Raw genomic sequence first — 19411 nt, 5'->3', positions numbered from 1 at the left:
AAACCAGTCTCATTTCAAGGTATCTATTTTTGCATCCCTTGTAATGTGTGTTTTGGCAATGGACATTTTCAGGAGGAGACAGGGAAGAAGAGAAACAAAAATTACTGTGTAGATCAAGTGGAATGAAAGCAAATAAGGAAGAGAATCCTTACTTCCAATATGATGAATGGGAGCTTCTTCCTCTATAAAGGGTTCAAAAATTGTTCACATTTACACGTTTTACTAAATTCCAGTGGTGTGCTTACAACTTTAATTCCATAACTTCAGATATCTACTGAAATCATCACAAATAATATTAACAGAGAGGAAAAGACTTCATAAAAAAATGTCAGTGTAAAAACATTTCTTTAGTTTCAGGTTGTGTTGCAAAATCTCATGCTTGTTTCTCAATACTTAGGATTTGCTAAAGCAGTTTTGTTTTTGTTTTGGCACCAGTAGTTCAGTGGATGAAGTGAAAGAGTTGCATGATGAATAATAATGAAACCCCTCAAACCAGAATTCTTTGTGTATGGATTTTTTTTTTCTAAACTGCTTTTGTGATTGAAAGTAAGGACTATTAACATGCCACAGACAACTCCACATCCTCTGACTATTTTAAAAGGTTTAGAAATACTGGATTCATCCTGCTGCATGAACTGAACACCAGAGTTCACATCACCATGTGAGCGGGAAGCAAAATCAGTCTGTACAAAGGAACACACTTGTTTGTTTCTACTACTAAGCTTTTTCTACTACTTGGCTAATACTTTTTATGCTATGCTTTGCAGCATATGTAAAAGGACTGGGGTGGGGCAGAGAAGAGAAGGTTTATTCAAAGCAGATACAGCAAGCCAAATAAAATCTGAATGCACTTCAGTCTCCTATTAGACACAGAACTAGAAGACAACAGACAAATAAGACAGGCTCTGTAAGAGCCAAAGTTGGCAGATGTCATGGTAGCTTCCTTACACAATTTATTAAAAATAACTAATATTATATTTGAAGCCCAGATTTGGCAGAGGACATGCAGTAGAAAGTATATGGCACAGGAGGCAACATGTACATCCAAACATATCACTTATGCCCACTGTTAAAGAGTGCTGGCTGCTTCCAGACACCCACCAAGCCTAAGCAAATTTTTTCTCATGTCACTGGGCAGAGGCACCCAGATGAACAGTGCTGTGTTACAGCCACAACCAGCCCTACTACACAGCAAAAAAAAATAAAGCAGTGTATTATTTTCTCAATCCTATGCTCAGAAGAGACAGACACACACATGAGCTATAGTTATCAACCTCACTTGACAGTTGCTGGTTTGGCTCAATGAGGCTTACATGGATTAAGATGAATTGAAGCAGCAGCCATTTGGCCCCTGGTCACCTCCCAAAATATTCTGTAAGATGACACACACAAACAGCAGAAGTCACATTACAGCTGCATTGACTTTTTTTTCCCCTCATCACTCAAACCAGCCTACAACACCAACAATTGTTACTCACATGGGTGGCTTTTCGTGTGGATAAACGCTCTCATTCATAAACCCTGCCTTGAGTCTCAAGGTTCACTTCATTTTCCTCCTTCCATTAAGTCTTGCTTCCCTTACTGGCACCCTTCCCAGCTATATTACTTCTCTATACAACCACAGAGTTCTTGGCTTAAATAATATCCCTGACCAGGCTGAAGCTGTACCCATACCCATCTTAAATCTTTCCCTTAAAGGTTTGAGTTGTTTCAGAACTGAAGTTTATAGTTACAAATTCAAGCCACAGTTATCTGCAGTCAAGTGCAGAAGGTGGCAGACCCTGGGAACAGCAGGAGAGAAGCTGCAGAACATGCTAAATCATCCACCTCAAGGCCTCTTTGCTTAGGGCCACTGGTCTGGGGAAGGTTGTTATTTCAAGGAGGTGAGCTGGCAATGTAAGAATGTAGAAGCAGCTAATGGAGCTAACTCAGATGCAACAGCTAATTTTGGCAACGCTCCAACTAAGGGAAACAACTTTGTGTTTAAAATTTGAGAAGTGGCCTGCATCCAAGATGTTATCTGAGCATGAGAAGCTATGCAGCCACGAACTCCAAACACAGGGGAAAAAAGCGTTTAAGCAAGCCTAGAATTAGAAAATAACAACATTAAATATGGCAGTAGAATTACTTAGAGAAAGTTCTGAGAGCTACTGGTTGAATTGTTACCCAATCTAATTCTAAAACAGAGCAACCACTTGTTAAACAACATAGCTTTAACTGTGAATTTACAGCACATTTCACTATACACTCACAAGCACACTGCAGACTTAAAGTTCTCACTGTTATGTTCACTGGAGACTAGCACAAAAAAAAAAAAAGACTGGGGGTGGGGAAAGTGCCTCTGGCTTCATTTACTGTTTCATTCAGGCTTTGATCACTATGTTTAGCACGTGAAAAATTCCTCAGTGAAATAGTGGTGAACTCAATAATCACAGACTCAAGATGCTTGGCTCATCTCTCTAAAGCACACACTGTCAGCCATTTGATTCTTAGCATACGACAGTTTTTGCCTTTATTCATATCCTTGAAACAAATTTAGAGATGTCACATTCCTTCCATTCTTCACCTATGATTTGAGAAGCTGCCTTGATTTCCTGTTGCAGCTGACACTGCCCTTTAAGTGAATGGACACATATGATGCAAACAGCAAAGGCAAAGTCAGTCTTAACACCAACGGGCCACGAAAGTTCATCCCTAGGAAAGATCTGTAGCTAGGAAACACTCCTGGATGGTGGAGCCTGAAGTGGGGGAAGCTACTAATGGGGGAAGATAAGTAATTGATTCAGCCAAGGAAATTAATAGGCAAAATTACTGTCAGGCTGTCTACTTGCAGCTCAGAACTAAAGAAAAGTTGTAGATCTGTGCATTAAAACAAACACAGTGATTACCACATGTTCCTTAGGACATAAAATACAAGAGTCCCTTCACGTACATCTTTGCTAGGTTATATGGAATGGATCCAACTCTACTCAGTGCCTTTGTGGATGATGGTAATAAAAATATTGAATGACAAATAAAAAACAGAGAAGCATATTAAATCCTGGCTCTGACCTCTCCCTCATATCTTATGACTTACATGTGACCTTTTTAGAATTAAATGAAAGCTTGTGCCAAGGAGTTTACGAAAACAGTGCTGCTTGAAGATTTCAAGATTCTCTTCTTGAGAGCCTGGATTGCTTGCTCTGACCAACCCACACGTTCACTATGCTTGTCCAAAGATCCCCAGAGAAGGGGGATGACTCGGAACTGCCCTATATAAACAGTACTTTCATGTTGCTCTGTGGTTTCATAGAAAGGTCTGCCCATGTGGTAACTGAATGACTTATTTCAGTCAGACACTACCAAGTTATCATGGCAGCCCTCAAAATCCTCCAGCACAAGGCAGCAGTGCTACCATCCAATTCAACAGCAGCTAACAGAGGCTGGATGACAGGAATGACTTGAGTTTCACATTGTAATTTATGAGTTCCCACCTGAGTGCTGAATAAAGGAGGTAAGATTCACCATGCTGGCTGTTCTCAGTTTTTGAGACACAAACTTAGATAAAGGGCATCAGGCTTACAGAGATTCTCTTCAGAGCACTGGTAAGGGCACTTTACTGGACAACAGGATGTGCTAGTTCAGTTCTTTTGAGTTCTGAATGATTCATGCATTGCTGAGTTAAAAGGTTACTGCTCTCAACTGTCTTCTCATGCCTCTGCCACAGTCTAATAAAAAAAGAAAATAAAAAAGAAAAATCTGTTGCAGAAGATTGGGACAGAGCTCAGGGAGGCAACTTCTTACACTGTCCCAGTAAAAACACAGCAGATGATGAATCAAGAGTCTGAAGGCTCAGTCACAGATATTCCAAGTAAGCCAGAACTGGACATTCATCCAAGTGTCTCCGGGAAGGAGAGATAACTGCTTCCTTTTTCCCGTTTGCCAGTTCTGTTTAAGTTTTACACCAGGAGAAGGCCTGCGTGGAAAAATATACATTTCTGGAATGCTTAGTAGAAGACTAATGAAACTCAACTGAGTAAAAACAAAAGGAAGGAAAAAAAAAAAAGGCTAGCACTCCTTGAATTCCCTAATACACAAGACAGTGTTTCAGTGTGACTTTAATTACAAGCCTTTTCATGCAGATGAAAAAATTATTTTATGCAGAAATGCTGCAAAAGATAGGTTTCTTCAGGACAAATCTGAATGAGAAGACATTGTTCCAGAACCAATATGAAACACTTTGTAATTCAGATTTTCACACAAAGCATCTTATTTTCCATAGGTTATATGAAAATAATTTTTTGAGCTTATTGAAAGATGGGAGAGTTATCAGAATGACTAAAAATACAGGCAATTCTTAAAAACTTTATAGCAAGCCAGCCCTGTGGCAGCCACAAAATGATAGGAAGTAGAAAATAGGCAAGAACAACATATCAGAGCCAGTTGTTCTCCCCTTCAAACTGTAAGGAAGAACTGTGTCAAGCTGTATCCCCCACTTCAATGCCAGCCACAAGGATGTTCAAGCAGGGTTCAATTATTTTAGTCAAGTGTTGGGAACAGGGATGTGAAGTTGGGCCAAACATCTCATAGCACAGCAGTGATACCCCAGAAAAAGGGACCCAGCACATGATTCACTATTACATTGGCAAATGCCTGGCAAAGAAGCACCATGAGAGCAGGTATTTCTCTGCTGCATACAAATTACACTGGCCTTAGGGCACATAAGCCTCACCTACCCAGTAATTCACTCAAAGGGTTGAATCAATTTGCAAACAAGCATTAAAGAATATAACAGTGTAACTGGCTCCTCAACTATGTGCTCATCTCAGAATCTTACAAAAAACAATAGGCGAATGCAGTAGGGTCTGAAATCATTAGAAAAACATCTTCTGGAAGTCTATGTATGCACTTACTTTCATAGATATAGGCACAGTCATGAAACATAAAGTAGCTGTTTGAGTGTGCCTTACTAGGTAAGAGCAATTCCTGTCCACATACCGGGAAGACACCCCAGGCATATCTGGGATTTTTGTCTGCTTTTCTTTTATGCAACAGAAAAACAGAGAAACACTTACACGGTTAAATGCAAAATTGAGTTTATATCAGTATCTACAAGCAGATATTCAGAGACTGTGAAGAAGCAAGTTTTCCAAAAATAGTATTTGAAAATAGAAGTTTGCACAGGGGGAAAAGCTAACTCCCACTAAAACTGGATTCACCAGGAGAAGAAAGAATGACCAAGGAGATGATCTTTAGTCAACCCTTAGATCAAAGAAAATCGTTCCATAATGGGATTTTGAGAGGTCATCTGGTCCACCACCATTTCAAAGCTGGAAGATCCCCATTATTTAGTTGGAACTGATTATATAGAACCTATTAAAAGCCATCACCGACAAATACAGAAAAACCAAAACAACCTACTCTAGCACTTCAGGATCTTTAACAATAGAAAGATTTTTCTTCACAATAAACCTTAACCTCAACTTCCTTCCCCACTGAAATTCAAGTTCATTATTACTTGTAATATCCATACTGGACAGACAGATCAGTTCCCTCACCTTTTTTTTGGTGGGGGGGTTGTTTGTCTTTTTTTTGTTGTTTTGTTTAATTTTTTTATTTACATACTTATGTCCATTCTCATCCCTCTTCTCCAGGCTAAACAATTTCAATCTTTTAACTTTTCCTCATCAGTTATGTTTTCCAGGCCTCTGATGACTGTGCTGCTCTCCTCTGAATTCACCTCAATTAACAAAAAGAACTTAGCTCCCCAGGAAACCAGAAACCTTCCAGTTCTACACAGCCTCAGTGTATCTCTCCAGCTTTATAATGATATCTAAAAACAGATGGAATTTTTCCCACTGAAGGAATGACACTTGTTGCTTATTTCTCCTACCAAGAGTTTATTTTTTCAACAGAAAAATGCTTGGATTAGTTCAAGGAAATGAAATCAACTATTCTCACACATCCTCACTTCCCAACCTCCATTTCCTTGTGAAGCACTAATGATCATCCAGAAAAAGGCCACACAGGAATGAATTTATGAGTTACAAAACCACCTTTAGAGAATAATTGGTTCAAGGACAATAGATTTAGGGATACTACATACCAGCTATGGGGTGAGGAAGAAGGCATAAAAGCCAGTTTTTGCTTTTTGTTAATACAGTATCCTACAAATAGGAAAGTGTTAGCATCACCAGTCAAAACCACTGTTTAGCCAATTTAAATTCCTCAAGATACAAAAAATCTTCCTTACAGACCCCAGTGCACCATATCAGAATGTAAGATGAGGGATAAAGGCTTAAAGATGACAAAAATTTATGTGAAAGAACAATTAAAGAGACTTAGGAAAATAAAACCCACTCACATTCTTGAATGTGTCAGGTACTTCCGAGGGCTTGGCAGTGAGGTCTAGAGCTACTTCCTGAAGTAAATTATTTGCAATAACAAGACAAATAGCAAATTCTTGACTTATTACTCAAATTGGAAAAAGAGTGAGAGTTATCTCTTAAGAGAAAAGTTATAAACTTGATTGTTCCTTGGTGTTACTTTTCCCTCCACTCAAAAAAAAGCCTTGCTTACCAGAATACATATATTTCTAAATATATATTAAAATTATATACTTAAATATTAATTTTAAATACTGTTTTAAATTTTAAATTTTTTTTTTATGCATAGGGATTTCCAGGAGAAAGCATTTTAATTTTTACTACATGCTTCTCATTCTGTTTCATTCAACATTTGACTTCTGCAATCTCACAGGAAGTGTTCAAGATAATCAGACAAGCATCTTATGTTCAAAACCTCTCCTTTCAGTTGCAGCCTCATGACAGGAAAAAAATAAAAACCCTAACTCCCCCCATTAGGATAGACAGACCAATGCAAAATTCTAAGCACAGACAGATGCAAAATAGAGTTCAGTGCTCCTTCTAAGTTGAGATTTCAGAAGCTTAGGGAAGTTCAAAACAAATACTGCAGAAAGAAAGGAGCACTGGTTGTACATTATTAGGAAAAGAATTAATATGGGTTGCCTTGGTGAAGACAGTTTCCCTTCAATACAGACAGGAATCATGACGTTACTAGTTCTACCACTAGTGCTCTTAAAAGTGGAAAAAGAATCATATTCGTCCTCTCGTCCCCTCAAGAAAGTATCTTTGGAACATTATACAAACATAGTCAACAGAGAATAAGAAGAGTTAACAGAACATTTATACATGTATTTGTTACCATAATGATTTCTCCACTATTTTGGTCCTGAAAACCTCCTCCTGGTCCAGGTTTACAGTACAGTAGCAGTCCCGCATCTTGTTTGGCCCCGGATATGTGGGAAGATTTTTAGCTTCGCCTAAAGACAAGAAAGAAAAAAGCCAGAAAGATTACATATTGAAAAGTTATCCATACATTAGTCATCTGTCAGGTAACACAGTGTCAGCAACATGGCTAAAGGGAAGTATTATGTTGTATTTTCCTTCTCAAATGTGAAGTCCCCATTAAACTTTGTAGCAGTACTCTGTTTCCAAGGCAGCAGCTCCTGACAGTCGCTGTGCTTAGAGCTCAGCAGTAGCCAGCAACAACTCAACCATCTGTTGCATCCAATTTATTCATATGTATTTGGATACATACTTCTTCCTTCCACGCTTGTGTTGCCATAAGGTACCAGGAACATCATACAACATGGCAATCAAGCTTTTCTATACAGATTTTATCCTAATGACATGACCAGAACACAGCAAACGAGGAGTGACCCCTAGCTCCACTACTCTCCACAGATGGGGAGATGGAAAACAGTCACTTTAGTTACAGTCAACAGCCTTAAATCACAAGCTGGACCCCAAAGCACTCTGATGGGTTAACTAGCACTTGTGAAGCTGCCTAAGGTCCTTGCACAAAGGTACCATGCAAGTCATGAATATTCTTCATAATAAACATTTATTTCAAAACTGCAGCAAGAACTAAGTATGTATCCTGTATTTAACAACAACAAAAGAGATAGGATTAAGGAACTAAGGGTAACCAAGAGAATACAAAACACAAGAGTATGAAACAAGAATAAAACCACTGTTTTTCTCCTCTACATATCCATTAATAATCAAAGCTGAGCATTAAATTTCTTTGGCTGACTGATAAAATCAAAACTCTGAAGACAGGAAACTGGACAATGCCCCTCATAGTTTTGCTAAAGGACCTTACCACTATGTGCATGAGTGATTTAATTCTAAAGACCAAACTCAGAACTAAATGTAAGTCTAGAATGCATGTAGTCTTATTTACCATCACTCTCACAGTACCCGGAGATTATTAGCACATACTTTGGGAAACAGATCACTCTCTCCTGGTAAAAATACAAGGAATACAACTAAACCTAAAAATGCATAGACCAAGGGAACACGGACTTGTTTGCCAACACAGAAGGAAACTCTAAATGACGGTAACAAATGTAACTTTTTATTGGATGTCTGCAGCTTAGCTTAAGTGCACTTTACTAGACACATGCTTTCCCAGTCTCCAGCTCTCAAATAGCTATATACTATTAACAGAATTACCTTGCTTTTTTCAACCCTATCTTCAGTAAAGACATACTTTTTCCTTTCTGCAGATTTGTTCAATAGCAATCTGATGCATGTAAATATTGAAGACCTACAGCAAGGAAAGACTCAGCCAACCTGCATCCTCAGCCTTTAAAGGAAAAGCACAAAGTGACACAGGACTCCATGTCTTCCTGCCTGTGATCTCTTTCTAGCACTCCGTTCACACACTTTTGCTAACCAACTCATGACATGCCCTTGGAAACATCACACATCCACACTTCTCACAAATGGCTTGTATATGGGTGACCGTACATGCACACATTTTCTAAAGCTAACCATGGAGCATATAGAAAGAGGTCCTGGAAAGGGTCTTGAAACTATTGCTTCAGACAGTAATGCCTCACTTCAGAGTTCTTCTAAATAAGTTTCTTCTCTCAGCTTAGCTGATACAAATTGATAGCATTCTTCCCACTTCCTTCAGAGTTGTGAGACACTGCATTAAAAAAAGCTGTCTCCACTGTAAGTCAAAGGTGTGACAGGAACATCTGTTGGCACTCCCAATGTGGTTTTCAACTAAGTTGCAGTGTTAGCAATAGTTTAACTGCAGCAGCTCTAGACAAAAATATACTGAGGATTATTCATGGCTTGCTCAGTCTGCATTAAGCCTATCCTGCCATAGCAAACCTTAAAGTTTTACTCTTCTGAGTTCAGGCAAGTTACAAATCAAAAGCACTACTCTCACACAGACTGAGGTCTCAAGGTTTGTCTCCTCTCCCCAGGCAATCAAATTTCTCTTAACTTTTTCTCACATTAAAGTCACATGAAACCACCCTCTTTTCTGGGTAACTGGGTAAAGTTCCCCAAAGAGAAAGACTGTCAACAGGAAGCATTTCAATAACAGAACAATAAGGAAGTCTTCCTCTGGGGCTGGCACACTATTCTCACAGATCTTCCAAGAGACAGGGACAAAACTTTTCAAGCTCAAAATTACACCAAAAAAATAACATCTTCCCTTTCTCTGCACTCTTCCACTTCCTACTTCAAGATGAATGCACACACACGAAAACAAATCCAGATTTTGTTGTCTTGATTTCCAGTTTTTTGATGTGCACAATATTCACTTAAGTGCTTAAAGGTAATATTTAGTTATGTCAGAGCACTCTAAGAACTGTATTTTGAAAACCCAATTTTCCTCTTTGTTAAAAGACTTAGAGTAGAAAAGCCCACATTATTGAAACCTAAATGCAATGTGACAGAAGACACTATTTAGCACCACCAGAAAAAGACTGACTGCACAGTCTGTACAGGAAATTAAAGTTCACCACCATCACAATGTTACAAAGTGGGGCACAGAGGGAAGATAGAGGGGAAGGACATTTTACAGTAATTTCTTTCTTCAAACTAGAAAAAGACCCTGAGAAGTCACTGAGAACAAGGGATTAATTGACCAACGCAATATATTAATCATGTTACTGACTTGAGTAGCAGCTTACACCAAAAAAAAAAAAAAATACAAAAAATACTGTTTCTTCCCGATACTGGCAGTCAATGGCTGTTTAGATTCCTCCAGCACCGAGCAGTTGAGAAAGAAAAATCTGTCAAGCTTTCAAGCATAGCTAAAGACTCAACTCTCCAGCCAGACATTTTATGTCAACAAATGTGCTCTGTTAGAGCTTCAGTTGCTCTTTAGATTCCTCCAAGACAAAAAAGTTCCCTCTGTGGCACTGTTTTGCCATCTACAATGAAGTTGAACTTGATCCGTATTTTTTTGGTTCTGCTACTACTGAAATGAAAAAAAAGAAAGCCCAGAATACATGATACAGTCATGCACTATTTCCATTTTCTCAACATCTAGAGCTGATGACCTCAGTTATTCTGAGCAAGAATTTAATCACTTAACCTATCTGTGTAGAAGAGGCATCTTCAACAATTGTATTTTCAAAAGCCAAGTCCGCTTTTTACCCCCACATCTCCATACTCCACGTGAAGCACCTGCATGCTAGAGAACTTTAAAAGGGTTTGCAGATGAAAGGTCAATACACTCGCTTTTAAAACCTTCAGTTTTCCACTTCCACTAAGAAGAAACAGAATGTTTCTTAAGATGTCTTAAGACCCTGACAATTTAGAATACACAAGTACTTTGTTTTGGAGCATAAGGCTTCATTTGGAGACACAGTAGCAGAATAATGTGTTCAAGCTGGCAATAGCTTTTCTCTCTATCCCTGTGCTTCTAATATACATGGGTCCTAATTTAACTGTGTGATGAACTCAATTTAGCACTAAGTACTTAAATCTAGCAAAGCTGATTTCAGCTACGGAAAAGTTAACATCGGGTATTTTGGACAAGTCTTAAAAAATAGACTATACAATTCTGAATACATCACTGGCTTGCTATCTTCTCCTCATAAATATTGGGTTACTACAATGCAAAAATAGACTACCATGGCAGCACAGACTGTTTAGCTTGAGCTAGGCACAGGGAATGCAACAGGCTGGAAAAAGAGGAAGGAAAAACCTCAAAATCATATTCATCTTCCTTGTTCTTTCCAATGTTGCATATTCCTGCCTTGCTAAAACACTGGCAATAAAAGGGAAGCAAGAAAAAAGGGCTCTCCTGCATATGTGGCAGGGAAGGGCACTGCTTAGATGCCTGGGAGCATAACTGGTAAGAAGGAAAAAAACTTTGAAGATGCTTTTAGGAATAAGCCAATATACATACATTTCCTTAAGGTTTTGCCACTTAAAATTTTTTGAAGCTTCTAGTATTTTTAATTGAATTTAGATGCTTGCCATTGTGCCAGCTTTGCTTTTGACATATTTCCCCAAATGCAACTTTCTGAAAAGCAGAGAATGCATGACAGGTATTATTTCTACCTTTTAGAACAAAATTTCCTGCTCTTGTGCTGCTAAGTATTGGGTCACCAGCAGACATCTGCCAATCTGAATGCATTAACAAAGACTTTGTAGTGCATCAACCAATTTAGCTTCCTGTTCCCTAGCAGCAACGTATTTGATTTTATCAAGATGCCATGAGAGAACCTTTTCCCAGACTATTTCAGAAAACAAACAAGCAAACAAAAACCTAGCTCAAAAAATAAATCCAATAAAAGCAGCTGAGCTTTCAATGCCACAGCATTTGACTTTAGGGAGCATACTGATAGACTTGAGTAGAAACAAAATACTTAAAATCTGAAAATGGCTTCGTATGCAAACCAACAACAATCCAGTCTGTTTCTGCCCTATTCAGGAAAATGTTCTCCCAAGAAGCTTGTAGGGAAGCATGTCAGGAACAAAAACAGAACACTGATGTATGTCAAGAATGAAGAGCTTCTCCTGTTCTCCTTTAAGCTCTCTATCTCAACAGAGATGCTGGAAATCTGGAAAAATTATCTCAAGCACTCCTTTCAAGTTCTCTCTCCTCTAAAAAGAATTATTGCTTCAACATTCACAGGTCAAACAAAAACAAAGAAAGGAAAATGTGTGTACACACAGAGTTCTGATTCTCTATCATAATTTATGCTTAAAAACCTCCTCAAGCACAAAATCCAGATTATATGTAAAATATAAAGATACCAGCAAATTTCTAATTAATATTTAATTTTACTTAAAACATACATATACCGCTCTGTGTCAACTAAAAAATGCAGAAATACCTAGAATTCTGTGCCTATGAATGACTTTAAAACGGAAGGTAAACAGTTGCAATAATGTTGAATGTTGAGAAAGTGGTTCATTTTCTTGCAAATGAAAAATCATCTTTTTTGTGGTTGAGGTGGGGATAAGGGGAGGGATATGAGTGCAATACCTCAGGAAGTATATACTGAGAAAATAATCCTCTTTAATACTAAAGTGGTCATAGTTAAAAAAACTTCCATTCACATTACAAACCAATTTTGTTACTGAACAGCCAATGTGATGATTATACGAAATTAATGTAATGTTGGAAAGTAGAATATACGGTTACATTTGTATATAATTCCTATATGTAGATATACTATGTGCACCTCTCAGAAAGGAAAGTTTCCACTCATTTTTGCTTTTTCAAATAGAAAATAGCAATAAAAATAAAATAAATTATAAAAGTGAAGCCCCAAGAGTTGGTGTACCCAGCATGCAGCTATAGAGCTATGTAAGTAGCTTAGTGTTCTTTTGCACTTTTGTAGTAAATTAAGAATAATAAATACTTTCTGGGCAATATACACCAAGTGTTAAAAACTTTCTCTTCCCTCCAGGTCTGTATATAGTTCACACAGTCTGTAAATAAGAAAAACACATGAAATTCATAAATATCCAATAAAGAAAATTGATATTAAAAAAATTATATATTTTTTAAAACAGATGTGGCTAGAAACACTATTTTCCCAACAATCTCTCTTTGCTTTAACCACAGGCATTTATGTACACACACATACACACAACTTTGCTGTCATGGAGAGACAGATTGCACTGGATTTCTGAAATCCAATTTCTAAACCAGGTCAAAAATAGCCATCTGTGAACTGATTTTGATGATCTGGAAAATGAGATTTTTAGATGACCTGTTCTTAATCTAAAAGCCCTTGCCTGCCAGCCTTTTTCCACGTGAAATGGTCATCACATTAGAAGACTCAGGGAAAGAACTATGTCAACAAAACAACACTGATGACCTGGACATTACCAACAACCCCTGAGCAACTTGGTACCACAGCTAGCGTTGCTTCAGCAAGTAACCATCAGGGAGATGAAGCACAGTACATTAATTACAACTTTTTAGACAAGAGAATCATGTGGAAACCCTCTTGGCTTCATGGAAGCAGCAACAACCCCAAATCTTTTGGCATGAAACTGAAGACCAGCACCAGCTGACATCTCTATTCACAGCCTAGTGATAGGAACATTTGACATCTGTTAAAATCCCTTCTACACAATCCACTTCACCAGCACACCCAGTGCCATACTACTACACTACCACCATTTTCCCCTCACATGATTAAACTTAGTCCATACCAGTTAGGAACCTTCATACAGATAGATCTTCCTCTGGCCTGGAACCTGTTCTGACAAAGCAAAAGACAGACATTTCTGTCAGCTGTAACAATATCAAAGCCTAATCAGCCACAGCCCGGGTGGTGAACAGACTCAGACCTATTACTCAGAATGGCTAGTAGCCAAATTCCCTTTTTCCTACATGACTGTGATCAGACATTCCAGTCTTCCTTTTCCAGCCTTGAAGGTCCAACAAACTGTTCAAATATCTTGCGTTATATTTCTGTATGTAACAGAAGCAGCTGAGGATATTTCATTGCAGAGCAGTGAGAAGCTGCAGGCTGACAGTCCTACTTTTCTTGTAAGAAGAACGAACACTCAGAAGGCTCAAAAGATCTTGTCATGATCTTAAGTACTTAAGTGCTCTCAGCACAAGGGCTGTTAATCAAATCTCAGGGCTGAGAGGAAAGATGCCTATAAAGCAAGTTCCATGAGAGCTGCTTGCAAAATTAAGATTTTAGTTTGTACAAGAGGAGAAGCATAATTCTCAACTCTAATATAACTGGTTGCATGCCACTTGCCAGCATTGTGGTCAACAGCAAGCATCAGGTTTCTCTAAAGATTCCCTTAGAATAGTAACTTAATCCCACAAAATAAAAAAATGTACAGTCCAGCTGCTTTTCAACAAGACTGAAGCTATTCTGCGTTAAAGGACACTTGGAAAAGATTATTTTGAAGTAGGATACTGCCAGGAAAAAGGAGTTATCAAGGAGTTTACATTTAAATTCTGTTTTCCTGCGGCATTCTAGGGTTGGTATTCTTAGTTTCTTTGATGCGCCTTTTTTTTCACATTTCTACAGAAAAACTGATGAATTAACCAAACTGTCTCTTTATCTATGTTGACACAATGTAAAACTTGACTCCACATATATTATTTTTCATTTCAGCTTGTGTTTTGAAGACGGTACTTTGCATCAAGACACATCTCATGTAACTTCCCAGCTGCATTTGATAGAGACTCATGAGGTTTTTCCTATGAGTTTCAGTACTGTAAGGACTCGCTACAGGTTGCTCTGTGCTTCTGTGTAATCCTTGGTAAGTTTTTTGGTTTTGTTCAGATGTGGGGGGTTTTGGGTGGGGGAGTTGTTTGCTTTGGTGGTTGCTGTTTGTTTGTTTTTTTAAATCAGCTTCCTGAAGTTATAAAAGACCATCTCAAAGCAAAGTTTAAGTCACTGAACATCTGTTTGGGAGGCCATGAGGGAGAGATTCAGGCTGCAGGAGGGGCAGAGTAGCTGAGAGGAAGTAACTTAAAAAACAGGCTATTCCATCATGGAGCTGCACTGAGCAAACAGCAAGCAATTTCGGCTATTTTTAGAAGAACAGTATGAGACAGGAAATACAAGCAAATGATTTACAACATCAAACAACAAAATACAACAACAATTCAAATGCTCCCTTTTGAGAGTCTTTGTACTTTAGAGTGATTTAAGATCGCTCTGTAGTAAGTAGCCTAGTCATTGTAAGGAACAAAAGTAACATTCTCAAAAACATCAGCATAAGCAAAAAGAAGTTTCTGTGGAAATAAGTACTTTTACCTGCTTTCATTTATATTACTCACAAATGATACAAAAGCCATGTGACAAAAAAAGGACAATTTTTATTTATGTACATTTTTAAATTGTAGATCAAAAAGCTACAGTTATGTGAAAAAGAAACACAAGCAATGAAAAAGCAATGAATGCACCATCTCTTTGAGGACACTAATCACTTCTATCACAAGTGACACTAAAAACTTTTAGAGTAACATGAAAAGTACAAATCTGTCAAAGGTTATATTTTGCTTAGATTAAAAACTAGTAATAAAAGGAGTAGTTGCTGAAAAGCTGAAGCTTTACGGGCAATGTTAAGCAACTCCTCCAAAGATTCTGCTGTCCACAATCACTCCTGCTTTAGAATTACTTATTTAGAAACATCTTCACCAAGCAGAGTTTCACAGGATCATGTTTACATCAAGTTCAGTTCCGTCCTTTGGCCATACGGTGTAAACCAAAATAAAACCCGGCTATAGAGAAACTGAGTGAATCTGAGCACAGAAGTTCAAGTCAATCTTGAAAACCAATTAAGATTTAGGAATTAACGGAGTAGTGTCCTCCTTCACATTCAAAACACTCTTCCTATTACAAAATAAATCATAAGGGAGAGAAAAAGGTTTCAAAATATCCCAAATTTGCTTTATTTTAGCCTTCCTGCAAAAACACTGAAAATAGGTACTTTGCTACAAAGAGATCAAATTCTTTTTTCCCCAAGTAAAGATCTAAACTCAGAAACATCCTCCTCCAAACCTGCAGTAACTAGCAGTTTCCCTTAAACCCCCTAACAGGCAAGAATACAAATACTTCAAACTTGACATAGTCTTGATATTTCATTAGTACACATACTCCTCGTGTGTTCCTTCATACACAAAGAGCATCGTATGCACAGTAATATAATAGGAAATCTTTTATTTTCAGAAAAGTGTGATCATGATCAGTTCTCAGTCTATGCATTTATAGGTGGTTTTTGAATGAAAAAGGGAACTCATAACTCTATAGCTGCAGTCTTTGATGGCTGACAAATGCTATGTTGCAAACTCAGCTCTGTACTGAACACAATGCTCAGATTAGGACATTATCAAAATCATCTACAATATTCATTTTACTTTAGTTACTGTACTTTTTACATAGCACTTTTTCCAATACATACCATTTACATAGCACTTTTTCCAATAGAGTGAAACAAAAATAAATCCCACTTAGACATTCCTAAGGTTGGTGCCTTGTAAGATTTACAGGTGACTTTCCCATGCTGGTGAGCTTTAAAACCAAATTTATGTCACTGTTGAATAGCCTGTAGTGCACAGATATGCCAACAATCCAAAAGAATTTACATAAATGATGCTAATTTCTTGTTGCTAGCTTGCAGTTCGATTAATAAAACAAAACCAATAAAATCTCTCCTTATGACATTTTAAGACGCTGAAAAGTATTTCAGCTTTACTAATACAGCAATCACTTGCCAGCTTGCAGTGCTATGCAACTAAACTCTTAAGATTGCAAATGAGCAAGGATGCACCGCAATTGATCTAAAAATCTATTGATTTCTTCATGGAAAGGAAGAGGACAACATGTCCCTACTCTGAAGCCCAAACTGCCTTAACTACTGCCGCCACACAGTTTGGCCCAAGAATTTCTAGAAGCAGCTGGTTACAGAATATCCACACATGGACAGAACTGGACCATCATCATCCAAGATCCTAAACATTCCACTTGCTGTGTCAGCAGGCTTACTAAAGAAGTATCTGCACAGGATTCCTGACTCATTATTGAAATGAATTTTCACTTAAAAATACAGAAGACGAACTGACCTAGGTACAGGGAGGAAATGACAACTAGCTACCACTATCTTAAGCCCTGGAAAGTTTTTGAGTTGCTGACAGTGTACCAGATTATTTTTAAATATAAGCTGTAAAGTTCTACCCACAAATCTAAAGCAGTATAGGAGACTTGACTGCATTAAGCAGTCAAGCATTCATTTTGCATTAAGCAAAATGAACTGTAAAAAACAAACAAGATGTCCCCCACCCAAGTTCCCAGTCTCCCAAGTGGTGGTGGCTGAGGGAAGAATCTTTCAAGAAAATGAAGTTCACGTGCAAAAGTACCTAAGCATTCACTTGTTCTTGTTTGACCTGAAGTCACGGGGTCAGGTTCCCATCTCACAGTATACATAACCCAACATACCCATCTTTGCACCAAAGTAACTGCCAAAATACAGGGTCACGTTGTCTTCCAGGGAGAGCCAACGCAGCAGGATTAAATGTACTTCAAAAAAACAAAGGTCTGTTTTATTTCAGTGGATACTCTCACAGAAATAAGAGCAAGATTCAAAAATTTTGGTTGTAGGTAATTACCCAGAGGCTGAGCATTTTTCAAATCTTTCAAATCTAATGTTTTTTGGAAGCTGGGTATTCCCTGAGCTGCTCATCCACACCCATAAAATTCATCCAAAGTTGAATTCTAGCATATCTGTTTAGTCACCACAGGCATCTATCTCACACAGAATGAAAGGAAAGCTAACAATCTGAACTAATACTTATAATGGCTGTGACTGCCTGATATCCATAAGAATAAGCTGAAAATTGGAGGGAGAACAAGATCATCACAAAAAGATTCACAAAAAAAACTCCTCACTATTTAGACTTATTATAGATAATCTCATTTTCTACCACAGTGGTCTGTACCTTCACCTACTTCATGAGCATTTGCCTGTCAAAACACTGCTAACAACTTACAAGATGAAAAATAAAGCTGTTCAAAGGAGCCAAAATGAAAGTTTAATGTGGAACATTAATTCATCTTTCCTTCTACTCCAGTTTTCATCTATAAACTATGACAGTTTTTATAACCATTTATTTCAGCAACTTCCAATCCTTCACCGTGTCATAACCTTAACTTGCTCTGAAGGCACAAATCAGATGCTGGTCCTGGGGATATTCATAAGATGCAACATTTTGCACAATTTTGGTGCCTGTATTAGCATCTACTGGTCACACAGACTCCTGCATAAGAGGATTCAGGGCATGAACACAACAGCTTTTCTGAATCGTACTTTGAACAAGTTCCTCTAGCTGTCCATTGACTAGACAGGGAGCTTAGCCAGCTAACATCAGTGCCCAGGTCAAGTGTTTACAACCACTCAGTATAGATTTCCCCCTCTCCTTCCCTACTTCTGATCTGGCCACCTCACATTTCCTGCATAGTTTGTCTTTCAAACTGCTACTTACCACAATGAACCTGAACCACCACCCCTAAAATCCTCCGGCACCAAGATAAAGAACTTCAACAGCCTTAATAACAGCACATCACATCGCACGGGCTGGAAACTCTGCTACTGTCCTAAAGTTGTTTGAAACCTTTATCAAATCTTGGCTCCAAACACTTCCAGATACAGATAATTCAGCAGGGAGAGTTTCTGCCCTGAACACCCGAAGTCTGATTCAAGTATCACGATAAGAGGCCATCCATGTTACCAATTTTTGTCATTACCACTGCTTTTATAAATCTATATGCTTCACAAAGTTCAAGCTACTACCATATCTGCAACGTAGCTTTTTGTTCCTAAGAGTATAATGAAAGAAGCCCAAGTTTAAGCGAGATGTATTTCAGCAAACTGAACTACTTAAAATTCACCTGTCTTATCTACAAGTCTTTGCTAGTGCTACAAGTCCCAAATTTAATATGCTAATTTCAGTGGGACTCCAATAATGTGTCAGTTACTGTGACTATAAAACATTCTTCAATATAATGATGCTGCTGAACCCAAACAGCAAGCAGCAGGCAAGCATGTAATGGGTAAGCAAGGCATCAACCTGTGGTGCAATTTACTTTTTAAACAAGGTTTCAAACAGTGACTAATCTGATTGCCCAGAGAAGGGGAACATCACATGAATCCTGGCCTGAGAAACAAACCCAATGAAGAAAGCATGACTCACTGTGCAGGCAATGTGATGAGAACCAAATGCTAGATTATCCAACATCACTAACTACAGGAAGAGAAAACATTACTTCTTCAGTCCTCAGCACAGAGTATAGATAAGACAGGCACAACGTTGCAGAAAAACAAGCAACAAGATGAGTATAGTCACTTATTTTCAAGCAGTGATCAAAATCACAGAGTTCAGAAGCGAGTGTAGCTGTATGCACCAAAAATACAACACTTGCTATAAGGAGCTAAGATTTTGAAGAAACATCTAAGCCAAAACTACAATATTCCCTTACAATTTCCACAGAAGTTCATATGATTAAAATTTGAATTTACAGGGCAATGTATACCTTTCTATGAAATGTCTGCAATCCTGTTGGGTTTTTATGCAAAGTATAAAGTGGGTAGGTATTAAAAATGGAAAG

General features: G+C 38.0%; 1 protein-coding gene across 3 annotated transcripts in view; it reads right to left on the bottom strand.

Moving 5' to 3' along the window:
- RASA3 (RAS p21 protein activator 3) overlaps positions 1-19411 on the bottom strand; it is a 129707-nt gene that overhangs the window by 83248 nt on the left and 27048 nt on the right. For all 3 annotated transcript variants that reach the window (XM_039384520.1, XM_027743495.2, XM_039384525.1), the window contains exon 2: positions 7204-7321. In XM_039384520.1, the coding sequence (XP_039240454.1) occupies positions 7204-7321 (118 nt within the window). The remainder of the gene's footprint in view (positions 1-7203; positions 7322-19411) is intronic.

The sequence above is a fragment of the Pipra filicauda genome, unplaced genomic scaffold (genome assembly GCF_003945595.2).
Source record: "Pipra filicauda isolate LSUMZ 115617 unplaced genomic scaffold, ASM394559v2 scaffold115_size4368891_pilon, whole genome shotgun sequence".
In the NCBI taxonomy this organism is placed as follows: Eukaryota; Metazoa; Chordata; class Aves; order Passeriformes; family Pipridae; genus Pipra; species Pipra filicauda.
The sequence above is the reverse complement of the archived record's forward strand: the minus strand, read 5'-3'. Positions and strand labels throughout refer to the sequence as shown.